The following is a 20,201-nucleotide window of genomic DNA, read 5'->3' on the forward strand; positions in this document are numbered from 1 at the left end:
ACAGGAAAGCCTGGTAGACTATAGTAGTGCTCGGATACCAGTGTGACAAGCTAAAGTTGACAAGCTTCATTGCTTGCGTTCGGACCCGACAGATCAAGCCACTGCTCTTTCCGCTCCGGAGGCTCTAGAGCTTGCTTCTTAGGGGGTGGGACTAGGACGGATGGTCTCTATTCCGCCCTGGGGCAGACAAGAAAAAGGGGGGGGGGGGATAGACTATTCTAAGACGATTTAGACTCTTGCACTTGGGTGGTGCGGGATGGGGAATGACTAAGTATCGGGGTCATGAGGCTGCGCGGAATGCACGTTGACGTAGACCACAAAACGGCTGTACCACCCACACGAGGGAGATAGGGTGTGGGACTAGACGCTAGGTTCAAGGGCCCCGGCCTGTGGATATACATATTGTACCGGTAGTATTGCAATCTGTACTGTGCATAGCTGGATAGATGAAACTCGGCACGGGGTGGGGAGGGCGGCTGGGAACCGATTCGCAGACGTCAGGTTTCTAAGCTGTATAAACAGGCGGCCCAGAAAGGACGGGTAGGAGGGGAGAGACGAGAAAAGACGGGAACAAGAAACAAGAAACAGGGCAGGAGGCGGAAGCTCGGGACTGGCTGGCTGGACAACTGCAAGTCTGGCAGATCAGGAAGCATGTCTCGCATGTCTCCCCTATTGCCCTACCTCCCTGCTCGCTCCTAGCCCATGCACGATAGGGTCCCAGATGGTGTGGCTCGTACGCGGATATCACGTTGTCTCGAGAGGGAAAGGGTGGGTGGCTTGTTGGGAGGGAGGGGGTGTGCAGGAAAGCGATAGACGGGTGCATGGACGAAACCATGCGATTTGCCCACACAGTGGATGCATCAAGGGACCACCTGCACGACGGCCCTTGTTCTCCCTCCCACCTGCGCGGCCGAGTCGCCACAGGCAGCAAGCAAGCGGGTCGCGGGAAGATGCATCTAAAGATATATGGAGCGTGATCAACCCGCCCGGCAGAGCGAGCGCAACTATGGCTACCGCGCCATAGCCCACAGGAAAGCTAATCAGTTGATCATTGGAGCAGGACCCCAGACTGAGAGCGAACGATTGACGATGGCACCTCAGCGTAGCGTATTGTAGCGTGGCAAGGTGCGAATCAGGCGTGCAGGCAGGGGCGCCGGTGCCGCGAACGCTGCGAACTCCTGCATGCGACGGGGGTGAAGGAGAGGGGATGGCAGGGGAGGCGGGGCGAAGCAACATGTTCATTACGAGGAATCGATACGTCTGGCTGGAAAGTTGCACATCTGCAGGTGTCGATGAGGCGGTGATGATTTACTGCCGGACCCTAGACGGGACGAAGGGAGGGAGGGGGAGTGAAATGTACTTAGTTGCAGGTACGTGGGTATCATGCATGGCCTCAGCCAAGGTTGGAAGGGCATTATACGGCATGTCTGGAAACGAGCTGGCGACTTGCCGTGGTGGCCGGCAGAGAAAGGGGTGTTTAGATAGTGGCGATGCCGGGTTCCGACGGCATATCAGTGTGATCCGTGAGCGTAAGACCTGGCCCCGTGTGTTTGTTCAGATGGGCAGTTGGTCAAGGCGATGATGGCAAAGGGGTAAAAAGGGGGTGTTGGTGGTGGTGATGGTGGTGGTGACAGTGCATGGCAGCGCCTAAGAGTGACTGAAAAATAGTCAAGATCCAAGAGTGCAGTTGAATTTGAAGGTGGTCAATGCGTTTCTGGGGGAAGCACGGGCTGGCGTGAGTGGGCGAGGAGGACGGAAGATCACCGACGGGCGATAGACAGGGGGGGAGGGGGAGGTCCGCTGCGGCAGGACACGCACCCGCAACCGTGGAAGCTGGGCGCCTGGGTGCGATATCACGGGGTGGGGGGTCTAGAGGCGGACATGCTTGCCTGCTTGCCCATGGTGTGCCAGACGACAAGGTCGACGGGCGAGTCAGGTAGGACATCGAGAAACACTGATGCAAAGGCCTGGCTGAGAAAGGGGCTCAGAAGGGCAAAAAGGGCTTAGGGGGTGTGTGCGAGGGGGGTGGTTGGTTGTGTATATTGTGCCCTTGGGGGTGTCGCCGGTCGCTGGGTGTGCACTCCGTCTTGGAGGTGCATCAGCTTGCATGTGGGACTTGCGTGGAGGCTGACAAGACGATCCCGAGCGTTCCAGAGCCCAGCTGCTTGCGGCTTGCCCCAGGGTGCTGCTGGTCATGGCGACTGGTGACGATCCTTGCTGAGCTCAGCCTGAGGAAGCAGTGGCGTGGGCACGACCTGAAGTTCTCTGATATACCCAGTCGGCCGTGATATATGACCGGGAATGGGATAAAGGGAGTATGCTGAAGCTCGATCTGGGGAACCCAGACCCATGGAACGATGGATGTAGTGCATACAACTCCGGGCTTGCAGTCAAACCCAACGGCGATGCGTCGGAGCAGTTGGAAGAAAAAAAAGCAAATTGGGTTTCGAGCCCAATGCCGGGCCTCAAGGCACGACTCATCGACTTCCGTCTCCGGCTGGCAAGTCTGATATTGACAATGGTGCCAGATGCTCGACGTCGTCGGATTGACTCCTGCCAGTCAGTGGAAGTGGATGAGGCCAAGGGCGAGGCACACACTCGATGAGCCCATGGTTCAGATGGAGGCACGACGTCTCATCGCCTCTAGGGTGGGGTGGTCTCGGTATTCCCATTTGGGAGGGCACGATATGGGGCGGGCACCTCCTCGTCGTCCCATGCTGGAATGCAACCCTGGGAAGGCGACAGGAGCACGGGAGTTGCATGAAGCAGAGGTGATCGCCGATTAGTCTCCGCACCACCCATGCGCAACGCAGCAGCAGGGCCTCCTGGGACCCCTCGTCCCATCCGAAGGGGCAGAGGGGTGGGCGTTCTGACAGGAGGACCGCGCCGCTCCCTGACGGAGGGCCGTGAAGAACTTGGGAGAGCTTGTTGACGGGAAGGGCAGACACTGACACAGCTCTCGCGCAACAGGCAAGGAACAAGCGTTGAGGGCGTTCATGCGCTGCCGCCCTCAAATAGCCAGAACAATATTCCTCGGAGGCGCGCAAGCCGCGACAGAAAGCCCCAGGATACCGACCTTGTCCTGCCCAGCTTTGTCGTGTGCTGTGCCCGAATCCACTGTGGCCTGACCTGGACTGGGAATGGCAGTAGTCACGGCAGTAGTGAAAGTACTATACCGGCCTGGAATGCACAGATCCAGCGCCATGAGCAGGCGTGAGCAGGCGTGGGCTGTTGTCAAGTCGGTCGGGCAGTCGATCGTATTCTGGTTCCCAGGGGTGGGCCCTTGTCTGGGCGATCTCTGGGCCTGGGCTCCACTATGACCGAGTTGCACCTTCACTGCTCCTGTCAACCTGGAGTGAGTGTGTGTGTTCTAGTCATTATGGAGATCGGTGGGTCTCGTCGCTGTCATCCAGCCTCTGATCTGACTTGAGCTGTCGTGGGAGACGGCATGCAGGCGACAGCGAGCACGCCGGCCAAGCGAGGTCGGACGGCGTTTATTACTTGCCATCGCATCTCGGGCCAGTGTTGCACACGGCAGGAGAGAAACCCCCAGGATGCGCGGCTTGCAGCATCGGGCAAAAGTTGCCGAGCTTGTCGCTTGTCGCATGGGGAGAATAAGCTGAGGCTTGCGCGACCTGACGCGTGCTGCGTCAAGGGAGCGCCCGAGGACCAGTCAGGTGCCACGGCAGCAGACAGAAGAGGCGGCGCCAGTCCAGTCAATGATAGGCGTGACTGTGTTGGGTACAAAGACAGAGACAGTGACAAGAGACGGACAGACGCCAGTGGCAGGGCTGAGCGAGGACAGTACCACAGTAGACCGACTGACCATCATCCGGTGCGGACGGATGGCTGCAGCTGAGACAGCGGGGGACGGTGATGCGGACCGTCGCTGGATCGCCCGTAAGGCGTCGGCACGTCGGCAGGCCGGCCAACATGGTAAAATGCAATGTCATCATCACAAAATAGTAGTCGACGCCTTTCGGGAGCTGGCAGCGCCATTCACAAAAACATGGACATGTTGTGTATTCCATGGCCGACACGACCGGCGCGTATGAGGAAGGCATGGGCGTCCCAGTCTCGTCTGTTGGTTGGTGGGGCAAGGCCCGCCACAACTCAATCGCACTTTCCTCCACCCCTCCTTGCCCCTTCGCCAAATTCCATCAGCACCCATCAGATAAGAGGGAAGGCGCACCCTCTTCGGATCCAGCTTCCCATGATCGCAACTTCTGACCTTGCGGGGCTCCCTTGGGGCATGGCACGGTCCCCCGTCCCTCTCAACCGGCCGTTTTCAGTAATCACCCCGAGGTTATGGGGTGCAAGAGCTGAAGAAGGACTGCGAATGTGTTGCTGTGTAGGGTTAGCCTGTCCAGGCCCAGTCTGTCTTGCAGTCTAGAATCGAGGTTTAATGATCCTTCTGTGTCTCGTCAACCGCGTCCTGGTGGTGTCGTCGTAATAAAAGTTTCTGAGATTACTGCACAAACATGTGCGCGTTTCAGGGGGGGCGAATTCTTCCAGATATGGAAACGGGCGGGGGAGATCTGTCAGTCTGTGTATGCTCCGCGTGTTAGGTCGTCCTCTCGGCTCCGGACTTTTCGCCACTGTGATGGAAATCGGTTGAGACGAGCATCTCTGGATGGCACAGTCCAAAGTAGCCAGAGGATAGGCCGAATGTTCGGAACCAACGGCGGCTTAGTGGCTAAACTGGGTGGGTTGTCCAACGTCAACTGCTGAACGACAGGGGCATAAGAGGGTGGAAGGAGACAATGAAGGGGTGGGGGAAGGGACGATCTGGTGGTCAACAGTCAGTCGGTATATCGCGTCCGCCCCTCGGCCGAGTGCATCCGATACCGAACACCTCTTGCCGGGCCTGGAGCTCCATCATGACGACAGGTGCGGCCTCAATGTTCCGCCGTCCAACCAGAACTTGTTGCTCGCCGGGCACTGATGAGACAGGCAGCACGGAGAGACATGCAGCCTGCGGTTTCAGTTTCGCACTTGAACGCTGCATGCATGGAGATGGAGAGTGTGCGCGAGTGCAGGCAGCGCAGCCCGCGTTTCCTCTGCAGATCAGATCTCGCGACGAATATCTACATGGCCCCACCGAGGCGGATCAGGACGTATTGGCATCATTCACCCATCATCAGGATTCGTCTATATCATCGCTGCTATTATCGATGGGCAGAGCTGGCGGCCGTCCCTGGGGGCAGGCAGTGGGTGAACGCGAGCCCAAGGTCACATCGTCCCGAGTCAGAGTTTCCAGGCCGAAAGTATCCCATCTCTTTGCTTTTTTTCCCACCTCGAATCGAGTCCGTCATTCGGGATGTTGCATGGCGCCGCTTCTATTATTTTCCTTGGGACGGATGCACCGTGATGTACCGTACCACCCCCACGCTTGCAGCTCTGCGCCCAGCATGCCCAGACTTTTCTTTTCCCGGTGCGGCCTTGCGTGGACAACTCCATGACAAAACGCATTGTGAACCAGACCAGAAACTCGGGGCGCCGTTTACCCCGGATTGTTGGTAATTGCCGTCCTGGGGATCCTGAATGGTCGGTCTCTTGGCGGCATATCCGATAAGCCACTGGGTGCTTGAAGAGATAGCCTCGCATCGGGGGCAACTGAGGTGCAGCTTTTAGTCCGAGAGGTGCGCCTCTTGTCAGGCCCACCCCGGAAGACTACCGATTTGATTGCCCCCGTGTGTCGCGTGAGAGTCAGTCAGTCGGTTCAGCACAGTAAGACGAACGTGGGCGTTGGTGGGATGAGGCCATATGTCGTCAAACGAGAGTCAAGCTGGGGTCTTCTGGACGCTCGGGAAGGGGACGCATACCGACTGACACGGCAGCTGCAAGGCGTCGTCGTGCCCGGGCTGGACTGCCAGATCCAGAGGTGATACAGTTATTATGTGCGTACAAAGTAGTGAGTGCATCTGCATCTCCACCCTGCTGCATGCTCTCCGTGCCCTTGTACCGCGTCTGTGTGCGTCTGTGTGCGCCTGTAATGCATGTCTCTCTCTGCATGTCTGTCTGCAGATCGGAGACAGGCGCGGGAACGGGTTGATTGAGACCAGCCAGCCCCAACTGCGGCCGCCACAGACCCAACACATTGGAATTCCCGCCTGTCACTGACACGGAATGTGGGAACTGGCTTCAACGCCTGGATCACGTTCACGGCTTAGACCTAGACCTCAATATACACACCGCTCCCTCCGTGCCTCCGTGTCTCTCCTCTTCCTCCCCGCCTCGTCGTTGGCATCGGAATAAAAAAAAGCCTCTAGCGGCGGCCCTAGAACGCCTGGTAATCACTAGACAACATGGCAGCGCCGCATCTTACTCATATGGGATTCGAAGGCGTAAGCCTCACAGAGCCTCTAGTTGTGAGAAATTTACATATGATGCGCGGCAGGTCGGCGGACGGCGGCTGGGAAGAGGCGAATTCCATCTGCCTTGCCTGCCCGGTTTGAGGAACCTTGGGACGGCCAACCTGCAGCCTGCCTGGCCTGCCTCATCATCTGCAGCTGTCTGGATGAGGAAATACGGATGGCCGGGGAGCCCTGGCCAGCCTGGACAGGGCCTGGCCAGCCAAGAGATGCCGGCGCATATCTATCAACAAGGTCCTCCACTCCACTCCACTCCCCTGCCATCAGCAAGCATCATTGATCGACCTCGACCCGAAGGCAGGCAGTCTTCTTAAGGTACGCCTTGGTGGAAATAACGAGGTAGGCTTGCGCATCGTATCATCGTATGCGCACAAGGCACAAGCATGCAATGACTGAAATGGCACCCACTGCTGATTTACCGTGCAGTACCTGGACTGTCCAATGAAGTTGAGCATCTCAAATTCTGGACGGCGGCCCAGCCCGTTGCCAGGCAGCCTTGGGACCTGGGAGAGGGCCCAACAGGGCAAACATACCGCCACCGGTTCTGTTTCTGTCTTGCAATGTCTTGAGATTCCGTGGTCACGCCGACCCCACCCCCGGCACTGTCGTCTCGTGTGGGCGACGGCGGCAGCGAGGTCACTCCAGGACAAGCAAAGATTGCCATGGCGGGAAGGTACTGTGAATATGAATTTAACCCCCATGTATGTACACTTCGTAGCGGGTACATCGAAGTACGCCTTGTCCAGGGCGGGTCGTCAGCTGCCCAAGGTGCTCGAGGTATAGACGGCAAAACAAATCATGGCCACATCCCCATCCACATGCACGAGACATTTGCCGTGCGAGACCCCCACACACACCACCTCCATCAGCACCCTGTTGGTACTCTCCGTCTACGTTCCCTGACTTCCCGAAGGAGCGGACTGAGTGACTGGGTGGGTGACTTTTGGTGATGAGCAGCAGGCCGCGCTCCGCCGCGCGGGTCCTCGATCGACCAAGGCCACCAGCCCAGAGACACAGCTAGAGGGAGACAAGCGAGGCAAGGACCGACACGGACCCCGGTGCCTTGCCGGAACGGTTTATATCCACAAGGACCAGGCGAGTCAAGCAGCCTTCCATCCGCCCTACCTTCTCTCAAACATTCAACATTGGACATTGACACTCGACCGATCCTCATCTGTCGAACCCTACCCCCCGTCGTTGCCTGCCGGGAGCACCTTCTCTCACAAGTGTGTTGTGTGAGCGTTGCCATCTATCATCATCCATTATCCATCAATTTGGTCCCTCCCTGGTTCTACGGCGCAGGAGCAACGGTCACCCTGTCACGTCCCGGGCACTCTGTTACGCTAAGTCCCTGGGATCTTGCAGAAAATCGCACTTGATCACACACACACGCGTGCACACCACACGTACGCATAAGCACACACACCACACGCTCACAACTCCCGAGCGGGACGGACAGAGAAGCCACAAACAGACAGGGCAGACAGATAGACAGCCAGACGGGAACCTTGTGGAACCGCACTTCTTTTGAGCCCACCCCCGTGGCTACAAGTGGGAGGGAGGTGCAGGTGAAAATAAGAGGGTGGAAGGGTCCGAAAGAAGAAAACAGGGGTGGCAAGGCAGGGAAGAAGGGTGAAGCTGGGGTTGGAGGAGTAATAACGAGAGAAGAACAAGAAGAGGCGCGCCACTGCGTATGAACGCATGAAGGGTGGTGGCAGACCAGGAGACCGTGAGTGAGGCAAGAGTGCGTGAGAGAGAACATCGCATCCCAACCCCCTACCGTACTAAATAATAAGCTGCAGATCGCCCACCCTTACGACACCGGCACCTTTCTGGACCTGGACACACAAGGTGGAACTGCACTCTTTCATCCGCGTTTTGCCGGTCGGATCCATCGAGTTGATTGATATCATTGAACCTCACCTCGCCTGCTTCCCTCACTCACTCACACTCACCCATCCACGTCTTGGAGTTCCTGCAGCCATTTAGCTGTTGGATATTCCACCGTGTAGCCTAGCCGTGTAAGTGGTTCTTTTCCCTTTCTCAGTGAGTTTTCCCCAAGCTGTCTGACAGCTGGTGGGAACCTTGTTTTCCTGCCAACGGTCTATCGTCACCAACCGCCAGAACCCGACACCAAGGAAGGGAGCCGTGCGTCTCCCGCCAAACCAAGACGGCCAACCGGCCCCTCCAAACCCCTGGGTCCCCACTATAACTGACGGCCAATTCCACCCCCCAGATCCAAGCTGTCGGCACGCTGCTGGTCCGAGCTGGGAAAAAGACTGGACTCGACATTGGTGAGACGATCAAGAGTCGCGGCATTCCCAGAACGGGAATAACGGAGGGGAGAAAAGAAAAAGCAGGGAAAGGGGAAATAGCAAGAAAAAGAGAAAGTGAGAGAGTAACAAAGACAAGAGACGCGGCCAAGGAAGAAAAGGAAGGGCTGTGGAAGTTCTATCCCGGGAAACTAAACCGAAGCAGCAAGAACAACATAACAAAAGAAGGGGACGCAACCACATATTGGGGACTACCAAGCTTTCTCCCTATCTGCACTTCGAGGTCACCTTTTGCCCCTTCTGGACCCCGGCTTCCTTATTCTTCAGCAACAACCAACCGAAAAATTGTCCAACGGGTCGAACCGAGAGAAGAAGCAACGCAAGTCAGGGAGTGTCTGAGTGAGACCGAGAGAGAGGAGTTGAGAGGCTTGGAGAAAGTGAGAAGGAGCGTGAGAGGGAGAAAAGATATCGCCATTCTTGTGCTCCACTTTGACGATTCCAGGACTGGATCCAAGACCAATACCGCCACGACGAACCACGCAGCTGCTCGGCAGTTCTCCTGCAGGGTGGAGCAAAACCATCGATTGATTGATTGATTGATTGATCCGCCTATTCATCATCCTGGATGCTGTGTGCGGGTTGACGTATTCGTCGAGTAGCGAGGCTGTCTGTCTATCGTCTTTGTTTGGTGTGTGTGGCGCCGGATCGATCATCAATCACATCATCCACCTCACCAAGGGGATCCCTCGTCCTCGGTTGCATGAGCCAGCCAGCCACCAGCCAGTCAGTTCCGTATCCGCCAGATCCGACCGTTATCAGCTCCGTCTGGTCTGCGCCAGGGCGAGCGATAAGAGGGAGGAGCCGCCAGCAAGCCATTGACCCCTCACCAGCCTGCACCTAGACTTACCTTGCCTACCTAGGTATCCAAGGCCAAACGGTGCAGCCAAACGCTGCAAGCTGTGCAGCAGTGCGGTGCAGCAGTCCAGGCAGGCATTGCACCCACCCCTGGCCTGCCTGACCCCTCAGGTCCGATCCGCCCACCACTCACCGCCTGGAGGCGTCTTCTTTGTTTAGCAGGCCCGCAGGCTTTCTCGAGGCCCAGGCCCCACCAGAACAGGCCCGCCCAGAATGCTGTCGAGCGCGGGGCACTCCATGTCGGCACACCACCAACAGCATCAGGCTCATGGCCACGGCCACGGCTATGCTGGACAATCTTATGCCAATCCCCTCGCCCACACTCAGACCCTGCACCACCACAACAACAATATCACTCCCAATCCCAATACCAATTCCACCACCAATAACAACCACCACGGCTCACAGTTGAGGCCGTCGCCCCTCTCGTCCCAGGACAACCTGCCCAGGGACCTGCAGCACCTCAACGCGGTGCAGGCCGTCAATACCCACTATTCGGCCTCGGCGTCGTCCCCGTCGCACTCGCACTCGCGCTCAAACCCAAACCTGCACTTGGGCCTGACCAACAACAGCAGCCTGAGCAGCCTGAACCTGAACCTGGCCTCTCCCTCCGTGTCGACCTCGGCCCTGATTTCGACGAACTCGAGCTCTAACAACTTGACCTCGACTCCGAACCACCAGAATCAAAGCCAGAACCATAATCAAACCCAGAACTCGTCGCCGACCTCGTCCTCGACCCCGTCTTCTCGCCCAAACGGTCTGGCTCTCGCCCACAACCAGGCCCAGCTTCACGCCCACGCCAACCACTCGCACTCCCTCTCCCACCCTCCTCCCACCCTCGGCGCCATTCCTCCTCCTCCTCACTCCAACTCCCACCAGCACAAGCTGAGGCGTATGCCGAACCTGCCCGACCATCACCACCGCCGATCGGGCAGCCTCAGCATCGCAAACTCCCTCCCGAACAACCCCACCAGCGGCAGAAGCAGCAGCAGCAACATCCACAGCCACGCCCACAGCGGCTCGCATGCCTCGACCCCAACCGCTATGCCTTCAATAAACGCGATCGCCGCTGGCCCAGGCCCATCACGCGGCTCTGCTGGTGGTCCTGGTCCTGGCGGGGGTGCAAGTGGTGGTGGTGCCGGGGGCGGCTCTCAGGCTGGCTTCGACGGCCCGAGGAGTCCTCCAAGTCAGTACCGATTCTCTTTACTATGCAATGCCCCCTCTTCCTCTTTGTCGCTCTGTCGAGCATCTTCGAGTTCTTTTCTGCATCATAAGACAGGGTCCCTTGGCCTTGCCGCAAGTCAATTGCTGCTCCAACACGGGCGGGCCCTGCTCGATGCAACGTCCCTCCCGTCCCTCCTACACACTCTGTGCCATCATCAATGTCTACTACTACCTACTTGACCCTGCGCACATCCTGCCCACCCTCGAAAGGTCGACACATCGTGCCATCTCGGTCCCAATTGCCCGCAGAAATTTGCGCCCTGGCCTTCAATTGACTTTTCGCTGACTCAATCTGCTCTGTCTGTAGACACCTCACACGTGCCCTGCAAATTCTTCCGCCAGGGTGCATGTCAAGCAGGCGCCGCATGCCCCTTCAGCCACGACCTGGGAGCATCGGCCGAGAATGTCTGCAAGTACTTTGCAAAGGTTGGACCACCTCTCTCTCCGTCGCATTTTTTTAATATCGAATGCCAGTCCCTGCGGTGGAGCGGCGGATTTTCTCACGTCCATACATACAGCACACGGCAGCACACTGACATGCTGATCACAGGGAAACTGTAAATTCGGTCCGAAGTGTGCAAACATCCACGTTCTTCCCGATGGAAGGCGTGTCAACTATGGCAAGAATGGCGTCACCGTCACGCCCCTCAACTTCGGCAGCCGCCTGAACCCTCTCGCCTACGGCCACCAGGCCTCTAACTCGGCCCTCACCACCTCCTTCATGCGCGCCGAAGCTGCCCCTCCATACACGACGTACACGGCTGCCACATCAGACGATCGTTATGGCCACGTCCTCGGAAGACAGACGAGCTTGGACAATGGCCTGCCTACTATAGACACACAGTACAGCGGGCCCGCCTCACCCTACGGCTCACCACACGGCGGCGAGGACGCCATCCGCACGGGGTTTGGCCTGTCCCCCATTGCAGCGAACAAAGGACTCTCCGTCCTCGACGCTCCTCTGCCTGCCTCCTTCGACAGTAACGGCATCTCCCACGCCGCGCGCTACGGCCCCTGGCCCGCCTCCGTCCCTAATAAGTTCGGACTCGAGTCCCCGACCCCGTCGCTCAGCAACGCCAAGGACAGCCGGACATCCGAGACCCTCAAGATGTTGCACACGTCCGCCTTTGGGTCCAACGAGCACCTGTCGCCCAGCCACCTTGGCGGGGACGTCGATGCCATGGGGAGCAGTCCGCCCATGCAGCCCATCGGCGAGGAATTTTACGGCAGGCGCGCCATGCACAGCAGCTCGGGCAAATACGCGAAGCCGAGGCACCTCAGCGCCAGCGTGCCCAAGGTCGACCGTGACTGGGAGGATAATTTCCTGTTTCTTGAGGAAGACTACGTGCCCGGCGAGCTGGCCAACGACCTGCTCACGCCTGCGGAGAAGGCCCGCAGGGGTAGTGTTAGGGTGGTCGAGGGAGGTTCCGAACAGCACTCGGGCGAGAACTCGGCCTCGAAATACGGCAGCCCGATCGGCGCATCCAGTCCCAGCCGGTGGGGACCACTGTTCCAGCGGCAAAAGGAGGAGGATGGTGGACAGTCCGCGCTCGGCAGGAGCCTGAAGAGCGCCGGCGCGTTTGGCCACGTTGGCAGCCCTCTGCGCAACTCGAGCCTTGCCAATGGCATCGACATGATCGGCGGACTGAACGGCAACAGCAGCAGGCCTAGCCTCTCCGGGAGCCGGACCGCTAGCGGTGGCGCTGATAGTCTTTCGGCCCTGACGCAGCAGATCCAGAACACGAGGATCAACGACGAGAGGACCACGAGTTTGTCGTCCAGTCCGCACCTCCACCCCGGCAGCGCGGCGAACACGAGGCAACCGAGTGGCGTGGGGGCGCACACCGGCGCAGGCGTAATCGGGTCCTCAAACGGCAGGAACGAGAGGGACCAGAGGGCGCTCGAGAGGCACATCAGCAGCGGGTCGATTGGTTCCAGCGCTAACGGCAGGTTCACGACTCCGATCGACGAGGAGGACCCGAGCTTCGTGTTCAGCATGGAAGACGACGATGACGGGCAGAAGGCGAGGAAACGCATGTCGGGTGGGTTCGGCCTGGGCGGAGGAGGTGGCTGGAGCTATGCTGCTACGGCCACGGGCAAGACTCCCGCTGGCAACAAGAGCTCCGCCGTCGAGACCCGCTGAACAAGCCGTGTCTGCTGTGGATGCTCAACAAATGGCGATGCCACGACGCCTCGTGGCTTGATGAGACACGACATGACGGGGGACGGCCAGGGCTTATGTCTATCACCTATGGGCCTTTCGATTTGCTTCGACTCGACGCTTTCTCAGCGGCGCACGACGCCGGCGAGGGGATGACGAATCGTACGAACCATGAATTGGACGACCGTGGTGCTTGAGGAATCTCACAATGAAGCCCAAGGCACCAACTGGGCTACTTTCTGATGACTCCAAGTCAAAGCTGTCTCAAACCCAGGGATCTCCCGGCGGAACCTGATGATCAGGTATACGTGTAGCATGCCCGCCGTGTCCTGGTGGAGAAAATCTCAAAACACCAGGTAGGGAGAATTGTGGCCAGGGGACCCGATGTCGAAACCAGGAAGGAAGGAAAGTCCAACTGGCGAAAACAAAAACGGAGCGCAAAAAGTCTGGTATGAAGATTGGAAAAAAAGAACGACATGATACACCAGGGAACGGATTGGGGAATGACCGGACGGTCTGGCACGGTCCTGGGCGTTTCTGATGGTTTCTTCTTTCTCTCTCGTTTCCTTTTTGGCTGGGGCGGGACACACAACTACCCAGACGCGAAAACACGCAACGCACTGCACATCCTAACTCTACCTATCGCTAATACCTTGTCGATATCCACCAACCTACCTACCGACCACATGGGCTGAGGGCAACAACAATTGTACTGAGCCGCACAGCGCGAGAACTGCTGTTCATTTTTCTTGGAGAGACTGCGGGGGTTTCTTCCCGCCCGAGCTGCGTGGGATGGATGATGGCATTTAGGCATCCATCCACCCTACATGATTTTCTTGTTTTCTTCCAATGTCTACGTCCATCTCTGGCTTGGATTCCTGTCCACGTACGCTCTCACACATAGAACATGAAAAGTGTCTAGTACGATTTACCTGGTTCTCTGGCTTTTTGGTTTGTTTGTTTTGCTTGTTGGCCTTTATTCTCATATCCCACTGGTCGGTCTGCTTTCCCACTCACCACATTCATGGCATGTTGGCGTTTTCTTGCCTTTTATCCCCCGTTACTAGTTATTGGAGGGTCATTGCACTGGCCAGGCTATCATCCTGTTCCGTTGGGTTTGCCAGTCCTGGCGTGGTTTGATCTGCTCACTCTGCTGTAGGCATCCTGATTCTTGGATGGAGAAACCAGACCCCATCCATCCCTTTTGGGGGCGGTCTTTTGGGCCTTGGTTGTTGACACTTGGGCTCTTTCAGTCCTTTTTTGAGGGGGGAGGCAGCCTTTCTCTGGGGAGGTTAGTTATGAATATGAGAGGATTTGGCCGTTGGGCCTTTGCGATGATTTTCTTGTCCTGGATACTATGATGAGTATGTGTGACTGAACCGTGACCATGGCCGTAAACGCAACTGCTCGTAGACTTTTGTCCATGTCTTTCTTGCCCTTGGTCCGGCGTAAGGATACTGAAGCCTAGTTTGAATAGCACAGAGAGCTCTTTAGACAAGTCCCAGGATTTTAGGGATTCCCCTTAAGCACGCGCCACTTATAGACAAATGTTCGTCCAAACATCGATTAAGTTTGGCTGACATCCCTCGGCACCGACGCCGGCAGCTTTGCACCTCGGTGTCTGTACATGCGCAGGCCCCGCTATCGGCCGAGAATAGCTCGAGCTCAGGTTGGGGATGACGCAGGAAACTTTACTGCCGTTTTTTTTCTGCCCTCTCTGTAGCACGCCCGTTCCTTACCTTTCCACAACCCCGTCTTGTGACGGTAGATCCGAGCGATTGACTGCCGCGCCGCCGAACTCCGAGTTGCGTCCTCTCTACAAGTTCAAGCGCGTCTAAGCTGGCCTGCTTGTCACGTTCATCTGGGAACAGGGACCCCACGCTCGATCCTCGGCTGCGCGCCCGCGCCCGATCGACGCGACTGAGCACCCGCCATTCGGCAGGCAAGCGATCGGTCGACCAACGGTGACAACCGGGTGACATCCGAGTTGAACCAACATGGCTTCGGTAGCTGCGGCCACGGCGCCGGTGGCCAAGACAGACTCCCCTGCCGCCGGGGAGAGGAAGCTGCCGCCCCCCAGTCCGCTGCGGTCGATCCTGGCGGGGAGTCTGGCTGGTGGCATTGAGATTTGTTCGTTCTTCCGGCTTGAGTGGACAGAGAAACTGTAACGGACTAGCTCACTGACTGGCCTTTGTTGATAGCAATCACATATCCTGCCGAGTGTACGCCGCGTCCATCCCTCCAATCGTGAACCTTCCTCTCCAAGCACAAGCTCCATCCACCGATCCATACTGTCCCGTAGCCGGTGGAGGGGCTAGATGTGAACATGTGATACAATTCAGGCAACATGCGATGGGGAACCAATGCTGACGAGACGGCCCTCCCGCTGCTGGCTACAGTCGCCAAGACAAGAACACAACTGAACCGCCGGCTGGCCGAGGGCAAGAAGCTGCCATGGCCACCGTTCGGGCCGCAGTGGTACGCCGGGTGCACGACGCTCATAATTGGAAACTCCGCCAAGGCTGGGATCCGTACGTTCTTCCTGCTATGTTCTTACCCCGTTGTGTCGATGGGCGCATCCATCAACCCATGCTTGGAAGCCGTTGAATGGAGAATGTCCTGGGCTAACGACGGCGCGATGAACACTTTTAGGATTTGTCGCCTTCGACCAGTACAAGCGGCTGCTCGCCGACGCCGACGGCAAGGTGTCGGGCCCTCGCGCGGCGCTGGCGGGCTTTGCGGCTGGTGTTACAGAGAGTCTGTTGGCTGTCACACCGACCGAGAGCATCAAGACGCAGCTGTATGTCTATCTTTCCCAGCACTCCTGCCCCCTTTCTCTTGCTCTCCACTTCCCTGGTGCACACATACAGGCAGACATGCATACTACCACAGCAAAGACGGACCCAGCAAGCACCACCACCACTGACAAGCCAACCCGGACAGGATCGACGACCGCAAGCGCGCCAACCCCAGGATGCGCGGCTTCCTGCACGCAGTACCCATCATCGCGCGGGAGCGCGGCATCGCGGGCTTCTTCGCCGGGTTCGTGCCGACGACGGCGCGGCAGGCGGCCAACAGCGCGGTGCGGTTCGGCAGCTACAACTTCCTCAAACAGGCGGCGCAGTCGTACGCGGCCCCGGGCGAGAAGCTGTCCACGCCCGCGACATTTGGTATAGGCGCCATGGCCGGGCTGATCACGGTGCTCGTCACGCAGCCGCTGGACACGATCAAGACGCGGATGCAGAGCCTCGAGGCGAAGAAGGACTATGGGAATAGTTTCAGGTGTGCTGGGATGATCTTCCGACAGGAGGGGCTGCTCACGTTCTGGAGTGGGGTCCTCCCTCGCCTGGCGAGGTTGGTTATGAGCGGGGCTATCGTGTTTACTATGTATGAGAAGAGCATGGAGGCTTTTGATCGGGTTGATCCAGAGAGGAAGTATATCTGAGGTGGGGCGGCATCACATGACGTGGTGGGCAGGGACAGGAGATGGTGTTAGATGGCACACATAGACCTCGCAACGGTGGCTGTAGATGATGATGCGAAATATGAGGTTTTGTTGGACGTGCTTCTGTAGCATAGTACGGTACGCTAGCAGACGAGGCCCGTTCATGTACAGGACATAGATCAGAGGGAAGGGGAACAAAAAAGAGAACAAAAAAAGAAAAAAGGAGCAGAAGGTACATGTCTTAAACATGCAACCTTTGAGATGCTATCACATACCGTAGCCCTGTCCTCGAGTCGAGGGGGATGAAGGGGGTCAACCAATTGAAGGTCGAGCCTGAAACAGCTGCACTATAGACATCTCCTGGCCAGTTTGCTCGGGAGGTGAAAGTTGGATGGATTTGCCTACTTATAAGGAGGGGACGAGTTGGCGCGGGCGCAGGACCGAGGGAGGGGGGGAGGGGGAGATAGCCATAAGTGAATGCAGTCTCATCGCACAGCTTCTGGATAGAGACGTATAATCTACGTACGTGCTACCACGCTCCGCCAGTTGCATGCGTTCCTGGGGATTTCCCCCTTTCCTTCTCGTCTTGAGACTTGCAGGCTGAAATTCTATCATCAGCACCACGGCATGCGTCATTGCTGGAGCCCAAGGCGATCCCTCCCCCGAGGTCTCATCGTGGATGAGCCCAGTAAGCAAACTTGCTACACCAGGGAAGGGGGGCATCCTGTATCAACGCCCATGCCACCACGATAGCGGCGTACCCATCAGCGCGAGGGACGAACTGGCGACCAATGTCTGTCTGTACCTCTTGAGTCACGCCCAGACCAGGCAGAGACGACCAGCCCCGTCGTTGCCTCCTCCTTCATAAGCCATGACCCTTTTTCTTCGGATTTTATCTTCCGTTTCCCGCCATCACTGCCACCTAAACATCCCCTTCAACCTCAACCCAACCCTCTCGGCCCACGACCTCGTCGGCGCCGCGTCCAGGTCCCGCATCAGGTCCTCGTAGTAGGTCGGGTTGCTCCGCGGGGAGAGCATCCCTCCCGTGGCGGACTCGGGGGCCGGGGAGGTCGGGTACTTCTTCAGGTACCTGTTTCCCAGGAGGGAGACGAAGGCGTTAACTTGGGCTGCCGGGTTTTTATCGCTGCCGGGGAACTTGTTGGACTCGGACAAGCGCTTCGAGAGGACGTCCTGGAGCTGGCAGGTCGGGCGGAGGGGGTCCTTTGGCCAGTGAGTTAGGGCGGCTGTGTATGTGCGCCGGAGGGCCTATTACGTGTTAGTTGATTCTTGTTTGAGGAGCGGTGGTGGTGGTTACGGTTCTGATACTCGCTGTCCTGGGACTGAGGATGGGACAAAACGAATGGGGAGTGGGAGAGTGATGCTTGCCTCTTTGCTTGCCATTTTGACGGTCACGCTGGTCAGACAAGCTAAGTTTTCGACGTTATGATCTGGCCATCGAACGATTGCTGGGCTGGCGTCGAACATTTATTTCGACACGATCCTCAAAGACGTCAGTTCTTCGAAGACGTCAGTCAATGACCGACAGACATACAGCTTCCCGAAAATCTGGGCGCGGGCGAAAATGCGCTGGGGCTGTCATTGGCCCGGTTTAGTGCCGCCGAGACCTGCCTGCTTCGGGCTTAGGCCGGACAGGTTGGCAGGGGGAAAGGGGAGGTCCCTTGGCACAGGGGATCATTGTATGGGGAAGGGCAGGGGTCCTGTCTCTGGCTCTGCCTCCGCTCAGCGTCCTCTCAGGCTGTCAAATGGGGCAGGCGGCTTGCGTGGCTGAGCAGGTTTGCAGGCGGAATGGCGCATGAGCGATGGCTTGGGGCGGTCCCTTCTGTTGTTGGTCAGCAGCCGAAGTCACCAGCAACGGCTGGCATTACTGCAGGTGGACATCACAAGGCCAGGGCCTGCTGTTACAGTTAGTACCTAGGCCGTGGCCCCTGATTGATCATCCTTTCCTTTTCCTTCCCTTTCCCTGCCGCGAGTCCAGCCCCAGCCCAGCCTGACCTGACCCGACCCCGACCCGATCCCTAATCAATCCATCACCTCCTCTGTTGCTCTATCCTGCTCCCTCCTTTTCCCACCTGCTGTTACCCCGTCTAGACCTAGACTGGCGACATTCCATTCTGTTCCAGTTCCAATTCCAATCATCACCCCGACCCCATCGACAATATTGACGACGACGACGATCCTTCCCTAAATTCCCTCCTTTTTTCTCTCCATTCTCCTTGCTCTTTGTTTACTTTCCTCCGGCGACGACCAACTCGGCTTGCATTTCCACTGCCTACTTGTCCTGCGTTCCAGCATCCGTCCACTGCGCCAAGCGTCTGATCCCCTCGCATCGTCTGCCTGATCCAACCAACCAACCCTCCACTCCCGGCAAGACGCCATTGTCTTCCCCGAGCATCCGCACTCCCGTGGCGACTTGAGACACCCTCATCCGTGACGAATCCATCGACGCATCCTTTCACCAACTTCAACATACCCGTCTACTCTTCTTTCCTTGTACTTTCCTCGAATTAATCGACCGGCAACATGTCGGGCCGATACGAACGGGTAAGCAACCAACACCATCAAGAGACAATCATCACAACCTCATCGGACATGCACTGACCACCGCTTGATCGACAGGTTAACGCCCAAGACGAGGAGGATGGCCCTTCCCCCATCGCAGCAGCCAGGACACCCCGCTCGGCCCTGCCAAACTCCCCTCCTCCGTCATTCCACTCCAGAGCCTCATCCGTCGCTCCCCGCAATCGGACAGTCCAGGATCCAACCCTCGCCGACGCCTTCGACGCCGACGAGTCCGACAGCGATGACGAGCCCGACGACCGCCAGCGCCTCGTGAGGCAGAACACAGACCCCGTTCAGCCTGCCTCCAGCTCAGCCCCCTACTCTCCAGTCGGTTCCAGCGCAAGCTCGCCGCCCCCACAGCCCCCACGGCATCAGCCATCGGCGACAGCAACTAGTTCCAACCGGATCTTTGGCAGCGGCATCCAGAATGAGGGCGTCTTCTCCAACCTGACCGCCAAGCCCGAGAGAGGGGGCACGGAGAAGGAGGAGCAGCCTCCGGTACGTTTCTACCACTCACCTGACGTTGTGTCACCACAGAGTAGTTGCTAACTCGCCTTTGTTTGCGTCACACAGACATACGAACAAGCCGCAGCCGACTCAGCACCGCCATACTGGGAAACAACCATCCTCGCCCCCGGTCTGGGTGGTATCGACGACGTTTACATCGACGGCATGCCCGTGGGCTCTGTCTTCTCGTTTGTGTGGAACGGCATGATCTCCATGTCCTTCCAGCTGGTCGGCTTCCTGCTCACGTACCTGCTGCACTCGACCCACGCCGCCAAGAACGGGTCCCGGGCGGGCCTGGGAATTACCCTCATCCAATACGGCTTCTACATGAAAGGATCCGGCGGGTCAGGGGCAGGCGGTATGGGCGGCGACGACGGGGCAGGCGATAGCGGCTACGCGAGCCCGCCGGATCCAAACTCTCACGACTTTGACCCTGGCAGCGTAGCAGGCGGCAGTGGTGGAAGCGGCAGCGGCTCGGGCGGCATCTCCGACGTGGCGAGCTCAGAATGGGTTGCGTATATACTGATGATTGTCGGGTGGTTTATCCTCATTAGGTCTGTCAGTGATTACCTGAGGGCCAGGAGACATGAGCAACTCGTGCTCCAGAGTCCCGACCGGGGCCTGGGCGTAGCCATTATTGCCGAGGGCGAGAGCTCTGAGCGGGTTGTCTGAGGTGGGGACATCATCTTTTATTTATACCTATCACGAACAAAAGGGACGGC

At 58.0% G+C, this 20,201-nt stretch overlaps 4 protein-coding genes across 4 annotated transcripts; 3 read left to right on the plus strand and 1 right to left on the minus strand.

Annotated features, from left to right (window-relative positions):
- Positions 1 to 9,775: 9,775 nt before the first annotated feature.
- Positions 9,776 to 12,929, plus strand: INS49_014353 (uncharacterized protein; the record flags this gene model as incomplete). Its single annotated transcript, XM_043175044.1, has 3 exons — positions 9,776 to 10,748; positions 11,337 to 11,343; positions 11,393 to 12,929. The coding sequence occupies 3 exons, from the start codon at positions 9,776 to 9,778 to the stop codon at positions 12,927 to 12,929; spliced, it is 2,517 nt and encodes an 838-aa protein (XP_043021989.1).
- A 2,365-nt stretch (positions 12,930 to 15,294) lies between these two features.
- INS49_014354 (uncharacterized protein) lies at positions 15,295 to 16,392 on the plus strand (the record flags this gene model as incomplete). Its single annotated transcript, XM_043175045.1, has 3 exons — positions 15,295 to 15,478; positions 15,600 to 15,747; positions 15,891 to 16,392. 3 exons carry the CDS (start codon positions 15,295 to 15,297, stop codon positions 16,390 to 16,392), a joined length of 834 nt encoding a protein of 277 aa, XP_043021990.1.
- A 912-nt stretch (positions 16,393 to 17,304) lies between these two features.
- On the minus strand, positions 17,305 to 17,992 carry INS49_014355 (uncharacterized protein; the record flags this gene model as incomplete). The annotated part of the gene is made up of 2 exons (XM_043175046.1): positions 17,305 to 17,658; positions 17,945 to 17,992. 2 exons carry the CDS (start codon positions 17,990 to 17,992, stop codon positions 17,305 to 17,307), a joined length of 402 nt encoding a protein of 133 aa, XP_043021991.1.
- A 941-nt stretch (positions 17,993 to 18,933) lies between these two features.
- INS49_014356 (uncharacterized protein) lies at positions 18,934 to 20,151 on the plus strand (the record flags this gene model as incomplete). The annotated part of the gene is made up of 3 exons (XM_043175047.1): positions 18,934 to 18,954; positions 19,030 to 19,470; positions 19,546 to 20,151. The coding sequence occupies 3 exons, from the start codon at positions 18,934 to 18,936 to the stop codon at positions 20,149 to 20,151; spliced, it is 1,068 nt and encodes a 355-aa protein (XP_043021992.1).
- Between the last annotated feature and the right edge of the window lie 50 nt (positions 20,152 to 20,201).

This window comes from Diaporthe citri (genome assembly GCF_014595645.1).
Source record: "Diaporthe citri strain NFHF-8-4 chromosome Unknown scaffold_7, whole genome shotgun sequence".
In the NCBI taxonomy this organism is placed as follows: Eukaryota; Fungi; Ascomycota; class Sordariomycetes; order Diaporthales; family Diaporthaceae; genus Diaporthe; species Diaporthe citri.